A 14,409-nucleotide genomic window follows, 5' to 3' on the forward strand; every position below is an offset into this window, starting at 1 on the left:
AGATCCTCAAGGGAGATCTCCAACCCTAGAACTCATCAAGGTGAGTCCCAAGCCTGTTTAACCTAATTCTCAATGCTTGCCTTTTCTCTATTTCTTTACCCCTTAAATAGGGTTGACGTCATAAGTGTTTTAGGGCTAAAAGAATAACAAAATTGACCCTACGACCATACTCCTTACAAAATTCGAAATAAATTCTGCTTAAAGCAATATAATTATAACTAATGAACTCAGAAAGTTATTGCCTCCTTCGTTGTGTGACTCGGTGTGCTATTGAGTCCACAACATCTGCCTCTCCTAGGAGAAAGAGCTTGTCCTCAAGTTCAAAAGCTGGGTAGACCTGTTTGAAGATGTCAACGTGCTCCCATGTTGCTGCCTTTGGTTCAGTATCCGTCCACTGAACACGAATCTCCCATTGGTAATTGATTAACCATGCGCGTAACACTGCAGCTGGTGTAAGAATAATGTCTCTATTGTCAACCGGTGGGAGGAATGGAGTAGATGTAGGCAGAGACCTTGTATGTGGTTTCAAGATTGAGACATGAAGCTTGGCCATGGCTGGCAGTTGGAGTTGATAGGTGACTAGCCCCAGGAGGCGAAGGACGGGAAAATGCCCAAAAATTTTGGGTGAGATCTTATGTCGTGGTGGTCCCTCAAGAAACTGCTGGCTGTATGGTTGGAGCCGTAACCACACATAATCCCCTACCTCGTTGGAGACCTCACGGTGGCCTTTGTCGTAGACATATTTCATGTGAACTTGAGTTGTCCGTAGGCGTTTTGTAATATGCTGTAATAGTAGATCACGGTCCATGAGTGTGTTATGGTCCCGAGTCATGGATCGAGTAACACGGCGTGGCAATTGTGAATACAGCACTAGTACTGAGTTGCAGGACTCGGTAAGGAGGGTTAAAGATCCCTTCTTTGGGTAATCTTCCACCAGTGATCAGTCTCCCTTTTTATGAACTCATTCTAGTGCTAAAGTTATAGCTATAATGGAATTAATTCAGGTAGAGAGATAAGGGAGGAATACCTGTTCTTGCTCATGTAAATCAAGGTTTCAACCCTGATTTGATGCAGCTCGTTCTAGGACTTGAAGCCTAGCTTAGGGGGACAGCCTTGGCTCACGTTGTCGGCTTCCCTTGCTCTGTTTCCTTGATGCTCTTCCAGCAAGAAGAGTGGTTCTAATCCTTTAAGTGAAAGAACCCGAATTCTCCTTTCTTTGCTGCTCGTCAAGTGGGAATTGAACCAAGCTTGTTGTTGACGCTGATGATGAGGGAAGACCCTCTCTTTGAGCTCGGAAAAGTGGCAGGAAGCTCCTCTTCTTAGTATAGATGATGAGGGATGAATTTGGGTGAAGATGGATGGCAATGGAGGGTGAAGGATAGGTTGGATTTTTGGAGTAAACCCTAACTCGAGATCAAGAAGTGATCTCAACCTGTTTAGACTAGGTTATTCTAAAATCTCAAAGCTTACCTATTTCATTCATACATTTCCCTTAAATAGGTCACGTTAAGGAGTTTTAGGGTTAGGGTTACAATAATTCCCCATAATGCCCTTACATATAAAGTAATTAGAAATAACTCCTACTTAAAAAAATATAAGAAATAAATCCTACTCAAAGAAATATAAGAAATAAATCTTATTGAGTGAGTTGTTGTTGTCTCCTTCGTTGTGTGACTCGGTGTGCTATTGAGTCCACAACAGAGTGCCTGATCAATAGCGTCCACTCGGGTGGACCCTGGAGTATACGAGAGAAGGTGAGGGGGATCCTAGCCATATAGAACCCTAAAAAGAGTGGATTGCAATGCAGAGTGGAACAATGTGTTGTAACAGTACTCGGCCGACGGTAGCCATTCAACCCATTGTCTTGGACGATCGCCCACCAAGCACCGTAGATACATCTCAATGGTACGGTTAACCACCTCGGTCTGACCATCTGTCTGAGGATGATATGCGGAGGAGAATTTCAATTTAGTACCACTCAAACAAAAGAGTTCCCACCAAAAGGTGCTCATGAAGACCGCATCTCGATCACTCACAATCGATTATGGAATGCCATGTAAGAGGATAATCTGCAACAGGAAAGTCTGTGAGACCCGTGTAGCTGTATAAGGATGAGCTAGTGGAATAAAATGTTCGTACTTGGAGAACCTATCTACCACAACAAAGAGTATTGATTTGTCAGAGGACTGTGGAAGACCTTCAACAAAATCCATCGAAATATCAGCCCAAACCTGGGTAGGAAGGGCAAGAGGCTGTAGAAGACCAACTGGACTCAAGTGCTCAGCTTTTTTGCGTTATCAGACCTGACAGGCTACTACATAAGTCGTAATGGAGGTCTTCATGGCTTGCCAATACAAGTCAGCCTGAATTTTGTGCAACGTCTTTTGGATACCCTCATGTGTGTTGTCATGGTAGGCAGAGAGAATAGCTGGAACTAACTCGGAACTAAGGGGTAGAAAAAGCCGTTGTTTGTAATAAATAAGTGAATCCTGGATGAACCACTTCGATTCCATTGTGCTTGCTGAAATTTTCCAATGTAGCTCTTAGAGATCAGGAAGAGTGGCATGCGCTTCTCTCACCAAGTGAAGGATGTGGAATCTCGGCTGACTGAGAGAATAGACCAACTTCTGATTTTTAAAACGCTGCGACAAGGCATCTGCCGACTTGTTCAATCTCCTCACACGGTATTCCACCAAAAAGTCAAAACTCAACAACTTACTGATCCAGTGCAGATGTGGCGATGTCGTCAGAAGTTATTCCAGTAAGAATTTAAGGCTATAGTAATCAGTGCGGATAATAAATGCCTGACCCCATAAATAAGGCCATCAGTGTTGGACCGCGTTGGCCAACCCAATCAATTCCAGTTCATATGCTGCCAGTTTGTGATGATGGACTGCCAATTGTCTGATAAAATACGCAATAGGATGTGCCTGCTACTGTAAGGCGGCCCCAATGCCCCCACCAGAAATGTCGCACTCAACCACAAATAATTCATCAAAATTAGGAAGTTTTAATACATGGGTGGAGGCGAGAGCAGATTTGAGGGCCTCAAATGACTATGTGGCCTCCTTAGTCTAGAGAAAAGAATTCTTCTTGAGGAGACTTGTTAAGGGTGCTGCCTTGTGGTAGTATCCCGCAAGACACAAAAAACCCGGTAAATCTGAGCAAGACTATGGCTGTGGCCAATCATGAATAACTTGAATCTTCTCGGGATCAACCGTGACCCCCTCATGGGAGATAATGTGACCAAGATAAGCCACATGCGAAGTCGCAAATGAACATTTGGATTGTTTTAAATAGAGCTGATGTGCTCATAATAATTCAAAAACAATCCTTAAATGCTCTAAATGCTCCACTCCAGACTTGATATATATGAGAATATCATAAAAAAACACAAGAAAAAATTTCCAAAGATAGTGGCTAAATACCTCATTCATTAGAGCTTGAAAAGTGGAGGGTGCATTCGATAACCCAAACGTCATGACGACGAACTCAAAATGGCCATGATGTGTGGGGAACGTTGTCTTCTCAATATCGGAGGGGTACATCCAGACCTGATGATATCCAGACCGTAGTTCCAGTTTAGTAAATAGACACGACCCATGCAATTCTTCTAGGAGCTCATCCACTACCGGAATCGAAAACTTATCCTTCATTGTTTGAGCGTTCAACTCTCGGTAATCAATACAAAACATCCATGTCCCATCATGTTTTTCACAAGTAAGACGGGTGAAGTGTACGGGGATCGACTGGGATGAATAAGGTCCTATTGTAACATCTCCTGGCATTGTCTCTCGATCTCATCCTTCAGAAGGTGTGGGTATCGATACAGATGTACTACCACCAACTCAGAACCTGGTTTTAAATAGATCATGTGGTCACTTTACCTCAAGGGAGGCAATCCCGAAGGCTCATGGAAGAGGTCAGACAACTCCTCTACTAGACCATCAATAGTGATGTCAGGTGGTTCCTGTGTGAGCACTGTGTGGATGCGGTGGGCCTTGTCCACCTGACAGTCCTACACTACTAGCCAAAACAAAGTTCAAAATTAAAGCCGAAAGTCCCACAGAATGGGCCCCAATGTTTGCAACCATTTAATGCCTAACACCATATCAAAGCCAGCTAAGGGAATGACAAAAAAATTAGCATTAAATAAGTAGAGGCAATGGAAAAAGTTACCGCCTTACTGATCCCATTGCTAGGGACTTTCTCCCCATTGGCCACTGACACGGTGGCTGTCAGATGAGGGAGGATTTGTAACTGAAGGTGCTACACGGCTGTTAAATTCAAAAAAATTGTGTGTACTGCCCGAATCCACTAGTCCCACCAATTTCTGGTCTAGGACTAGAGCTCTGACTTGCATCGTCTTGGCAGATTTCTACCTAGTAATAGCGTGGAAGGATATATCTGGTGGTTCCTCCTTAATAATCTCATCCATGTCCTCTGGATCATCTGATTCCTCCACCTCAACCCAAAATAACCTTTTACATTGGTGCCCCCCACCCGATACTATTCATCACAGTTTTAGCATAGATTCTTGGACCTCCATTCGTCCATCTCCGCACTTGTTAATTTTTTCATAAATTGAGGTGGGGAATTACTAGGGTGTGTATCAGCTATAGGAGCCGTATTTGGATTGTGTCAAGAGGAAGATAATGCAAGGGTTTTCCCCATAGATGAATTATGACGGCACCCTTGCCAAGTGGTGGATGTGTTCCTTTCACCGGCCCACCTGGATTACATTGCTGCAATCATTGTCGTTGTTCCATTGCCTGGGCCAAATTCATTGCTCGAGCCAAATCTTGACGAAAAATGAGTTCAACTTCTAACCTCAGAGATTCAGTGAGACCCACTGTGAAAAATGAGACCTGCTGGTCAACCTGTACCACCCCACCAGCAGGAGAAAACTTTTCATGAAATTGTTTTTGATATAGTTCAACCGAGCCAGTTTGTCTTAATAGGACTAAATCACCCAGGGGCTTGCCATGGGTGGGAGGGCGAAATCTGATTGTGCATAAATTTTTAAATTCATCCCAATCCAGCCCTGGTCAATCTTTTTCCTCCCAGTGAACCCATAACTGGGCTTCATCTAACATATGGAAAGAGGCTAGTTGCACCTTATCCCATTCAACAGTCCCTTGATTCAAAAAAAAATTCTCGCATCTATGCAACCAAATTAAGGGATCCACTGAACCATTATAAGTAGGAAAGTCTAACTTTGTGTACCTTGGTACTGTGCCTCCATTCTGTGGTCCTTGGACATCAGTGCACACAGGCCATTGTTCCACTCTCCTGTTCTACGGTTCAGTCACATCCCTCATCTCTGGGCTCTGCTGTCTTTCTGCCCTCATCTCAGCTAACATTCTAAGGAATTGCCTCATCTCATCTTTGAATTGCTTCATCTCTACATCCAAACCACAAAATTTTCCCAGCAATGGTTGTGCTGCCTCCATGCTTTCCTTTATCTTTTGCATCCTGGTTTGAAGTTCTTCATTGCTAAATGTATCCCCCATGTTACCCTACTCTGATACAATGTTGTTACGGTCCTAGGCCATGGATCGAGTAACACGGCGTGGGATTTGAGACTCCAACACTTAAGATTGAAGTACTGCCCTTGTCAAGGGTTATAGGTGAACTTTTCTCATGATTACCATGAGTTGACATCCTTATCACATCAGTTGGAAGATCAAGAAGGACTCACAAAAGTATCTTTATCTAAGGGTCATGACCAAGAAGAGTTTTAGTTTAAGTTATATTTGTCTTTTATCAATATTCAGTTACCTAATTATGTTAAGACTTACTTAAGTGTTAGAGTTTGGGTGTATTTGCGACAAGGGTAGTTTTATTGTAATTGGACTCTACTACCTTCATCTATTATAAATGGAGGTTCATGTACTCTGATTACAACAGGTTATTGATGTCAATGAAGTGTTTCACTTTTCCATAAATTCAACAATCTGGAAGAGTGGCATGTGTTGCTCTCACCAAGTCAAGGATGAGGAATCTCGACTGACTTAGAGAATAGACAAACTGCTGATTTTCAAAATGCCACGACAAGGCATCTGCAGACTTGTTCAATCTCCCTGCACGGTATTCTATAGAAAAGTCAAAACCCAACAACTTACTGATCCAATGCTGTTGTGGCGACATCGTCAGACGTTGTTCCAGTAGGAATTTAAGGCTATAGTAATCAGTGCGGATGAGAAATGCCTGACCCCATAAATAAGGTCGCCAGTGTTGGACCTCCATGGCCAACCCAATCAATTCCCGTTCATATGCTGCCAGTTTGTGATGATGAACTGCCAGTTGTTTGCTAAAATACGCAATAGTATGTGCCTACTCCTGTAAGACGGCCCCAATGCCCCCACCAGAAGTGTCGCACTCAACCACAAATAATTCATCAAAATTAGGAAGTTGTAATACAGGGGTAGAGGTGAGAGCAGATTTGAGGGCCTCAAATGATTGTGTGGCCTCCTCAGTCCAAAGAAAAGAATTCTTCTTGAGGAGACTGGTCAAGGGTGCTGCCTTGTGGTAGTTTCCCGCAAGACCCAAAAAAACCGGTAAAACTGAGCAAGACTGTGGTTGTGGCCAATCATGAATAACATGAATCTTCTCGGGATCAACCATGACTCCCTCATGGGAGATAATGTGACCAAGATAAGCCACATGCGAAGCCATAAAAGAACGTTTGGATTGTTTTAAATAGAGCAGATGTGCTCGTAACAATTAAAAAAAAAACCCTTAAATGCTCTAAATGCTCCACTCCAAACCTGGTATATATGAGAATATCATCAACAAACACAAGAACAAATTTCCGAAGATAGGGGCTAAATACCTCATTCATTAGAGCTTGGAAAGTGGAGGGTGCATTCGATAACCGAACAGCATGACGACGAACTCAAAGTGGCCATGATGTGTGGAGAACATTGTCTTCTCAATATCAGAGGGGTGCATCCGGACCTGATGATATCCAGACCGTAGGTCTAGTTAAGTAAATAGCCATGACCCATGCTATTCACCCAGGCACTCATCCACTACCGAAATCGTAAACTTATCCTTCACTGTTTGAACGTTCAACTTCCAGTAATCAGTACAAAACATCCATATTCCATTATGTTTCTTCACAATTAAGACTGGTGAAGAGAATGGGGATTGAGTCGGATGAATAAGGTCTTGTTGTACCATCTCCTGGCATTGTCTCTCGATCTCATCCTTCTGAAGGTGTGGGTATCGATACGGACGCACTACCATAACCTCTAAACCTGGATTTTAAATAGATGTTGTGGTCACAGTACCTCAAGGGAGGAAATCCCGAAGCCTCACAGAAGAGGTCAGAGAACTCCTCTACCAGACCATCAATAGTGTTGTCAGGCGGTTCCTGTATGAAGATGGTGTGGATGCGGTGGGCCCTGTCCACCTGATAGCCCTACAAGAGCACTAAACTACCAACCAAAACAAAGCTCATAGTTAAAATAAAAAAGTCTCATTGAATGGGACTCAATGTTTGCAACCATTCAATGCCTAACACCATATCAAAGCTAGCCAAGGGAATGACAAAAAAATCAGCATTAAATAAAGTAGAGCCAATGGAAAAAGTTACAGCCTTACTGATCCCATAGCTAGGGACGTTCTCCCCATTGGCCACTGACACAGTGGTTTTCGGATGAGGGAGGATCTGTAACTGAAGGTGTTGCGCGACTGTTAAACTCAAAAACATTGTGTGTACTGCCCGAATCCACTAGTCCCACCAATTCCTGGTCCAGGACTTGAGCTCTTACTTGCGTCGTTTTGTCAGATTTTTGCCTAGTAATAGCGTGCAAGGATATCTCCGCTGGTTCCTCCTCAATAATCTCATCCATCTCCTCTGGATCATCTAATTCCTCCACCTCGAGCCAAAATAACCTTTTACATTGGTGTCCCACCCGGTACTGTTCATCACAGTTGTAGCATAGATTCTTGGACCTCCGTTCAGCCATCTCCACACTTGTTAATTTTTTTATAGATTGCGGTGAAGAATTACTTGGGTGTATATCAGCTACAGGAGCCGTATTAGGTTGTGTCTGGAAAAAGGTAATGCAGAGGTTGTCCCTGGAGATGAATTATGGTGCGGCACCCTTGCCAAGTGGAGGATGTGTTCCTTTCACCTGGCCAACCCGGCTTACGTTGCTGCAACCGTCCTTTGCCCAGGCCAAATTCATTGCCCGAGTCAAATCCTGAGGAAAAAGGAGTTCAACCTCTAACCTCAGAGATTCAGTGAGACCTGTTGTGAATAACGATACCTGTTGGTCAACCCATACCACCCCACTAGCATGAGCCAACTTTTCATGAAATGTTTTTTGATACAGTTCAACCGAGCCAATTGGTCTCAATATGACTAAATCACCTAAGGGGTTGCAGTCGGCGGGAGGGCGAAATCTGATTGTGCATAAATTTTTAAATACACCCCAATCCAGCCCTTTCTCTCTCTTTTTCCACCCGGTGAACCCATACCTGGACTTCATCTAACATATGGAAAGAGGCTAGTTGCACCTTATCCCATTAAGCAGTCCCTTGATTCAAAAAACTTTTCTCACATCTATGCAACCAAATTAAGGGATCCACTGAACCATTATAAGTAGGAAAGTCTACCTTTGTGTACATTGGTATTGTGCCTCCATTATGTGGTCCTTGGATAGCAATGCACACAGGCCATTGCTCCACTCTCCTGTTATACGGTTGAGTCACCTCCCTCATCTCTGGGCTCTGTTGCCTTTTTGCCCTCATCTCAGTTAACATGCTAAGGACTTGCCTCATCTCGTCTTTGAATTGCTTCATCTCTACATCCAAACCACAAAATTGTCCTAGAAATGGTTGTGCTGCCTCCATGCTTTCCTCTATCTTTTGCCTCCTGGTTTGAAGTTCTTCATTGCTGAATGTATCTCCATGTTACTCTGCTTTGATACAATGTTGTTACGGTCCCGGTTCATGGATCGAATAACACGGTGTGGGATTTGAGACTCCAGCACTTAAGATTGAAGTACTGCCCTCGTCAAGTATTATAGGTGAACTTTTCTCTTGAGCGGTGCTCGGCCAAGAGGAAAGTTCCCTCTTTGATAATGCTAACGAGTTGCTGTGAAGGGTAGGAGAACCCAACAACTATGCTGAACTCGCTAGAGAAAGATTTTCTCTTTTCTTGATCATGAAAAAGAAGGTTTGTGGCCCTCTTGACTGCTTCTCATGATAGGAGTGCCAATTTTCTATCTTAATTAACTTTGAGCACAAGTATGTAAGAATACTACCTTATTCTTGTTGTTGTGATCACCTCCCCAGTTGCACCAGGACTGCTCGTGAGATGAGGATGAAAATCCTCACTTTTTATGCTCCATAAGGGGGGTTTGATTCCTCTCTAGCAGTTTTTGATGAGAAGGAGGAAGAACCCTCTCTTTGGGTTCGGAAAAGGGACTGAAAGTCTCCCCAGATTGCTCGGTATGGATCAATGGAGGATGAATATGAAGGTTTTTGAGGAAACCTATACCTCGAGATCCTCAAGGGAGATATCTAAACCTAGAACTCGTCAAGGTGAGTCCCAAGCTTGTTTAACCTAATTCTCAATGCTTGCCTTTTCTTTATTTCATTTCCCCTTAAATAGGGTTGACGTCATAAGTGTCTTAGGGATAAAAGAATAACAATATTGCCCCTACGATCATACTCCTTAAAAAATTCAAAATAAATCCTACTTAAAGCAATATAATTATAACTAATGAACTCAGTGAGTTATTGCCTCCTTCGTTGTCTGACTCGGTGTGCCATTGAGTCCACAACATCTGCCTCCCCCTGGAGAAAGAGCTTGTCCACAAGCTCAAAAGCTGGGTAGACCTGTTTGAAGATGTCCACGTGCTCCCATGTCACCGCCTCTGGTTCAATATCCATCCACTGAATGAGAATCCCCCATTGGTCATTGATTAACCGTGCGCATAACACTGTGGCTGGAGTAAGAATAACATCTCCATTGTCAACCAGTGGGAGGAATAGAGTAGATGTAGGCGAAGACCCTGTATGTGGTTTCAAGAGGGAGACATGAAACACATCATGAAGCTTCACCATGGCTGTTAGTTGGAGTTGATAGGCGACTGGCCCCATGAGCTGAAGGACTGGAAAAGGCCCAAAAAACTTGGGTAAGAGCTTATGTCGTGGTGGTCCCGCAAGGAACTACTGGCGGTATGGTTGGAGGCGTAACCACACATAATCCCCTACCTCGTTGGAGACCTCACGGTGGCCTTTGTCGTAAACTTCTTTCATGCGAACTTGAGCTCTCCGTAGGCATTCTTGTAATATGCTATAATAGTAGATCGTGGTCCATGAGTGCCTGATCAATAGTGTCCACACGGTTGGACACAAGAGTATATGAGAGAAGGCGAAGGGGATCCCAGCCATATAGAACCCTGAAAGGAGTGGATTGCAATGCGGAGTCGAATGAAGTGTTGTAACAGTACTCGGCCCATGGTAGCCATTGTACCCATTGTCTCGAATGATCGCTCACCTAGCACCATAGATACATCTTGATGGTCCGGTTAACCACGTCAGTCTGACTATCTTTCTGTGGATGATAGGCGGAGGAGAATTTCAATTTAGTACCACTCAAACGAAAGAGTTCCAGCCAAAAGGTGCTCGTGAGGACCGCATCTCGATCACTCACAATCGATTATGGAATGCCATGTAAGCGAACAATCAGCTCCAGGAAAGTCTTTCCGAATCGTGTAGATGTATTAGGATGAGCCAGTTGAATAAAATGTCCATACTTGGAGAACCGATCTACCACCACAAAGAGTACTGATTTGCCTGAGGACAGTGGAAGACCTTCAAAAAAATCCATCAAAATATCGGCTCACACCTGGGTAGGAAGGGCGAGAGGCTGTAGAAGACCGGCTGGACTCAAGTGCTTGATTTTGTTGCATTGGTAGATCTGACAGGCTGCTACATAAGTTGCAATGGAGGTCTTCATGGCTTGTCAATAAAAGTCAGCCTGAATTCTGTGCAACGTCGTTTGGATACCTTCATGTGTGTTGTCATGGAAGGCAGAGAGAATAGTTGGAATCAACTTGGAGTTAGGGGTAGAAAAAAGCCGTTGTTTGTAACAAATAAGTGAATCTTGAATGGACCACTTCGATTCCATTGTCCCTGCTGAAATTTTCCAGTGTAGCTCCTGGAAATCAGGAAGAGTGGCATGTGCTTCTCTCACCAAGTCAAGGATGAGGAATCTCGGCTGACTGAGCTAATAGACCAATTGCTTATTTTCAAAACATCGCGACAAGGCATCTAGCGACTAGTTCAATCTCCCCACACGGTATTCCATCGAAAAGTTAAAACCCAACAACTTAATGATCCAGTGCTGTTGTGGTGACATCAGTAGACGTTGTTCCAGTAGGAATTTAAGGCTATAGTGATAAGTGCGGATGAGAAATGCCCAACCCCATAAATAATGGCGCCAGTGTTGGACCGCCTTGGCCAACGCAATCAATTCCCGTTCATATGCTGCCAGTTTGTGATGACGGACTGTCAGTTGTCTGCTAAAATATGCAATAGGATGTGCTAGCTGCTCTAAGACAGCCTCAATGCCCCCACTAGAAGCATCACACTCAATCACAAATAATTCATCAAAATTAGGAAGTTGTAATACAGGGGTGGAGACGAGAGCTGATTTGAGGCCTGAAACGATTGTGTGGCCTCCTCAGTCCAGAGAAAAGAATTCTTCTTGAGGAGACAGGTCAAGGGTGTTGCCTTGCGGTAGTATCCCGCAAGACCCAAAAAAACCCTAAAGCTGAGAAGACTGTTGCTATGGCCAATCATAAATAACCTGAATCTTCTCGGGATCAACCATGACCCCCTCCTGGGAGATAATGTGACCAAGATAAGCCACATGCGAAGCCGCAAAAGAACATTTGGATTGTTTTAAATAGAGCTAATGTGTTTGTAACAATTCAAAAACAATCCTTAAATGCTCTAAATGCTCCTCTCCGGACTTTCTATATATGAGAATATCATAAAAAAACACAAGCTCAAATTTCAAAAGATAGGGGCTAAATACCTCCTTCATCAGAGCTTGAAAAGTGGAGGGTGCATTCGATAACCCGAACGGCATGACAACGAACTCAAAGTGGCCATGATGTGTGGGGAACGTTGTCTTCTCAATATCGGAGGGGTGCATCCGGACCTGATGATATCCAGACCGAAGGTCCAATTTAGTAAATAGCCACGACCCATGCAATTCATCCAAGAACTCATCCACTACCGGAATCAAATACTTATCCTTCACTGTTTGAGCGTTCAACTCCTGGTAATCAATACAAAACATCCATGTCCCATCATGTTTCTTCACAAATAAGACGGGTGAAGAGAATGGGATCGACTGAGATGAATAAGGCCCTTTTGTAACATCTCCTGGCATTGTCTCTCGATCTCATCCTTCTGAAGGTGTGGGTATCAATATAGATGCACTACTACCACCTCAGAACCTGGTTTTAAATATATCTTGTGGTCACAATACCTCAAGGGAGGCAATCCCGAAGGCTCGTGGAAGAGGTCAGAGAACTCCTCTACCAGACCATCAATAGTGATCTCAGGTGGTTCCTGTGTGAGGATGGTGTGGATACGGTGGCCCTATCCTACTGGCTGCCCAGCAACAGCACCTGACTACCGACCAAAAAAAAGCTCATAGTTAAAGCCGAAAAGTCCCACAGAATGGGCCCCAATGTTTGCAACCATTTAATGGCTAACACCATATAAAATCCAGCAAAGGGAATGACCAAAAATTCAGCATTAAATAAAGTAGAGATAACGAAAAATGTTACCGCCTTACTAATCCCATTGCTAGGGACTTTCTCCCCTTTGGCCACTGACACGATGGCTGTCGGATGAGGGAGGATCTATAATTGTATGTATTGTGTGGCTGTTAAACTCAAAAAAAATGTGTGTACTACCAGAATCCACTAGTCCCATCAATTCCTAGTCGAGGACTTGAGCTCTGACTTGCATCATTTTGGCTGATTTCTGCCCAGTAATAGCGTGCAAGGATATCTCCAGTGGTTCTTCATCAATAATCTCATCCATCTCCTCTGGATCATCTGATTCCTCCACCTCGAGCCAAAATAACCTTTTACATTGGTGCCCCACCCGGTACTGTTCATCACAGTTGTAGCATAGATTCTTGGACCTTTGTTCGACAATCTCCGCACTTGTTAATTTTTTTATAAATTGCGGTGGGGAATTACTGGTGCGTGTATCATCTACAGGAGCCATATTCGGATTGTGTATGGAGGAAGATATTGTAGGGGTTGTCCTCGGAGATGAATTATGGCGGCGCCCTTGACAAGTGGAGGATGTGTTCCTTTCACCTGACCAACCCGGCTTACGTTGCTGTCACCGTTGTTGTTGTTCCATTGCCTGGGCCAAATTCCTTGTCGGAGCCAAATCCTGAGGAAAAAGGAGTTCAACTTCTCACCACAGAGAATCAGTGAGACCCGCAGTGAATAATGAGACCTGCTGGTCAACCCATACCACCCCACCAACACGAGCCAAATTTTCTTGAAACTATTTTTGATACAGTTCAACCGAGCTAGTTTGTCTCAATATGACTCAATCACCGAGGGGGTTGCAATGGGCAGGAAGGCCAAATCTGATTGTCCATCAATTTTTAAATTTACCCCAATCCAGCCCTGGTCTCTCTTTTTCCACCTGGTGAACCCATAATTGGGTTTCATCTAACATATGGAAAGAGGCTAGTTTCACCTTATCCCATTCGGCTTTCCCTTGATTCAAAAACAAATTCTCACATCTATGCAACCAAATTAAGGGATCCACTGAACCATTTGATGTGAAATTTAATTACATCGGCTTTTATACCTCACAAGCGTACGGATCATTCATGTAATCTAGCGGGAAGCGAGAGTCATATCCATAGGGAGGACTAAATTTTGTGTATTCTTCAGTCAACTAGCCTAACCAAATATGATGAACTAATCTGAACTAAACACTAATTATATCCTAAATTATCAAGAAATAATCTAATTAACTACTTGCACAACAGGAAACGTCAACTCTAGATTTTAGCGTGATTTTTGCCTCTCTCGAGCGCCACGTAACCACGTATTCGGATTCGCAATCCTTGCGTCTAGCCCCTCTCGGGCGCCTAGAGTTAATGACAGAGATTGGATTACAATAAAATGCAGAGAATCAATTTCCTATTGTGATGATGCTAAAATTATCAACTCTGGATTTTACGGTGATATGTGCCTCTCTCGAGCGCCATGTAACCACAAATCCAATTTCTCAATCCTTGCGTCTATCCCCTCTCGGGCGCATAGAGTGAAAGACAGAAATCAAATTAAAATACCAAAATCCAACCTAGATTACAATCCTACCCTAATTATCTAA

General features: G+C 43.6%; 1 protein-coding gene across 1 annotated transcript; it reads right to left on the bottom strand.

Annotated features, from left to right (window-relative positions):
* Nucleotides 1-235: 235 nt before the first annotated feature.
* Nucleotides 236-808, bottom strand: LOC137959479 (uncharacterized). Its single transcript, XM_068806846.1, has one exon. It carries the CDS (start codon nucleotides 806-808, stop codon nucleotides 236-238), a length of 573 nt encoding a protein of 190 aa, XP_068662947.1.
* Between the last annotated feature and the right edge of the window lie 13,601 nt (nucleotides 809-14,409).

Source organism: Aristolochia californica, unplaced genomic scaffold (assembly GCF_029961685.1).
Source record: "Aristolochia californica isolate CCGP_79_NKW_82.1479 unplaced genomic scaffold, dmAriCali1.0.hap1 SCAF_3, whole genome shotgun sequence".
NCBI lineage: Eukaryota > Viridiplantae > Streptophyta > Magnoliopsida > Piperales > Aristolochiaceae > Aristolochia > Aristolochia californica.

Excerpts from the sequence above, each read along its gene's own strand:
- LOC137959479 (XM_068806846.1), bottom strand. The coding sequence starts at position 808 with ATGGACCGTGATCTACTATTACAGCATATTACAAAACGCCTACGGACA.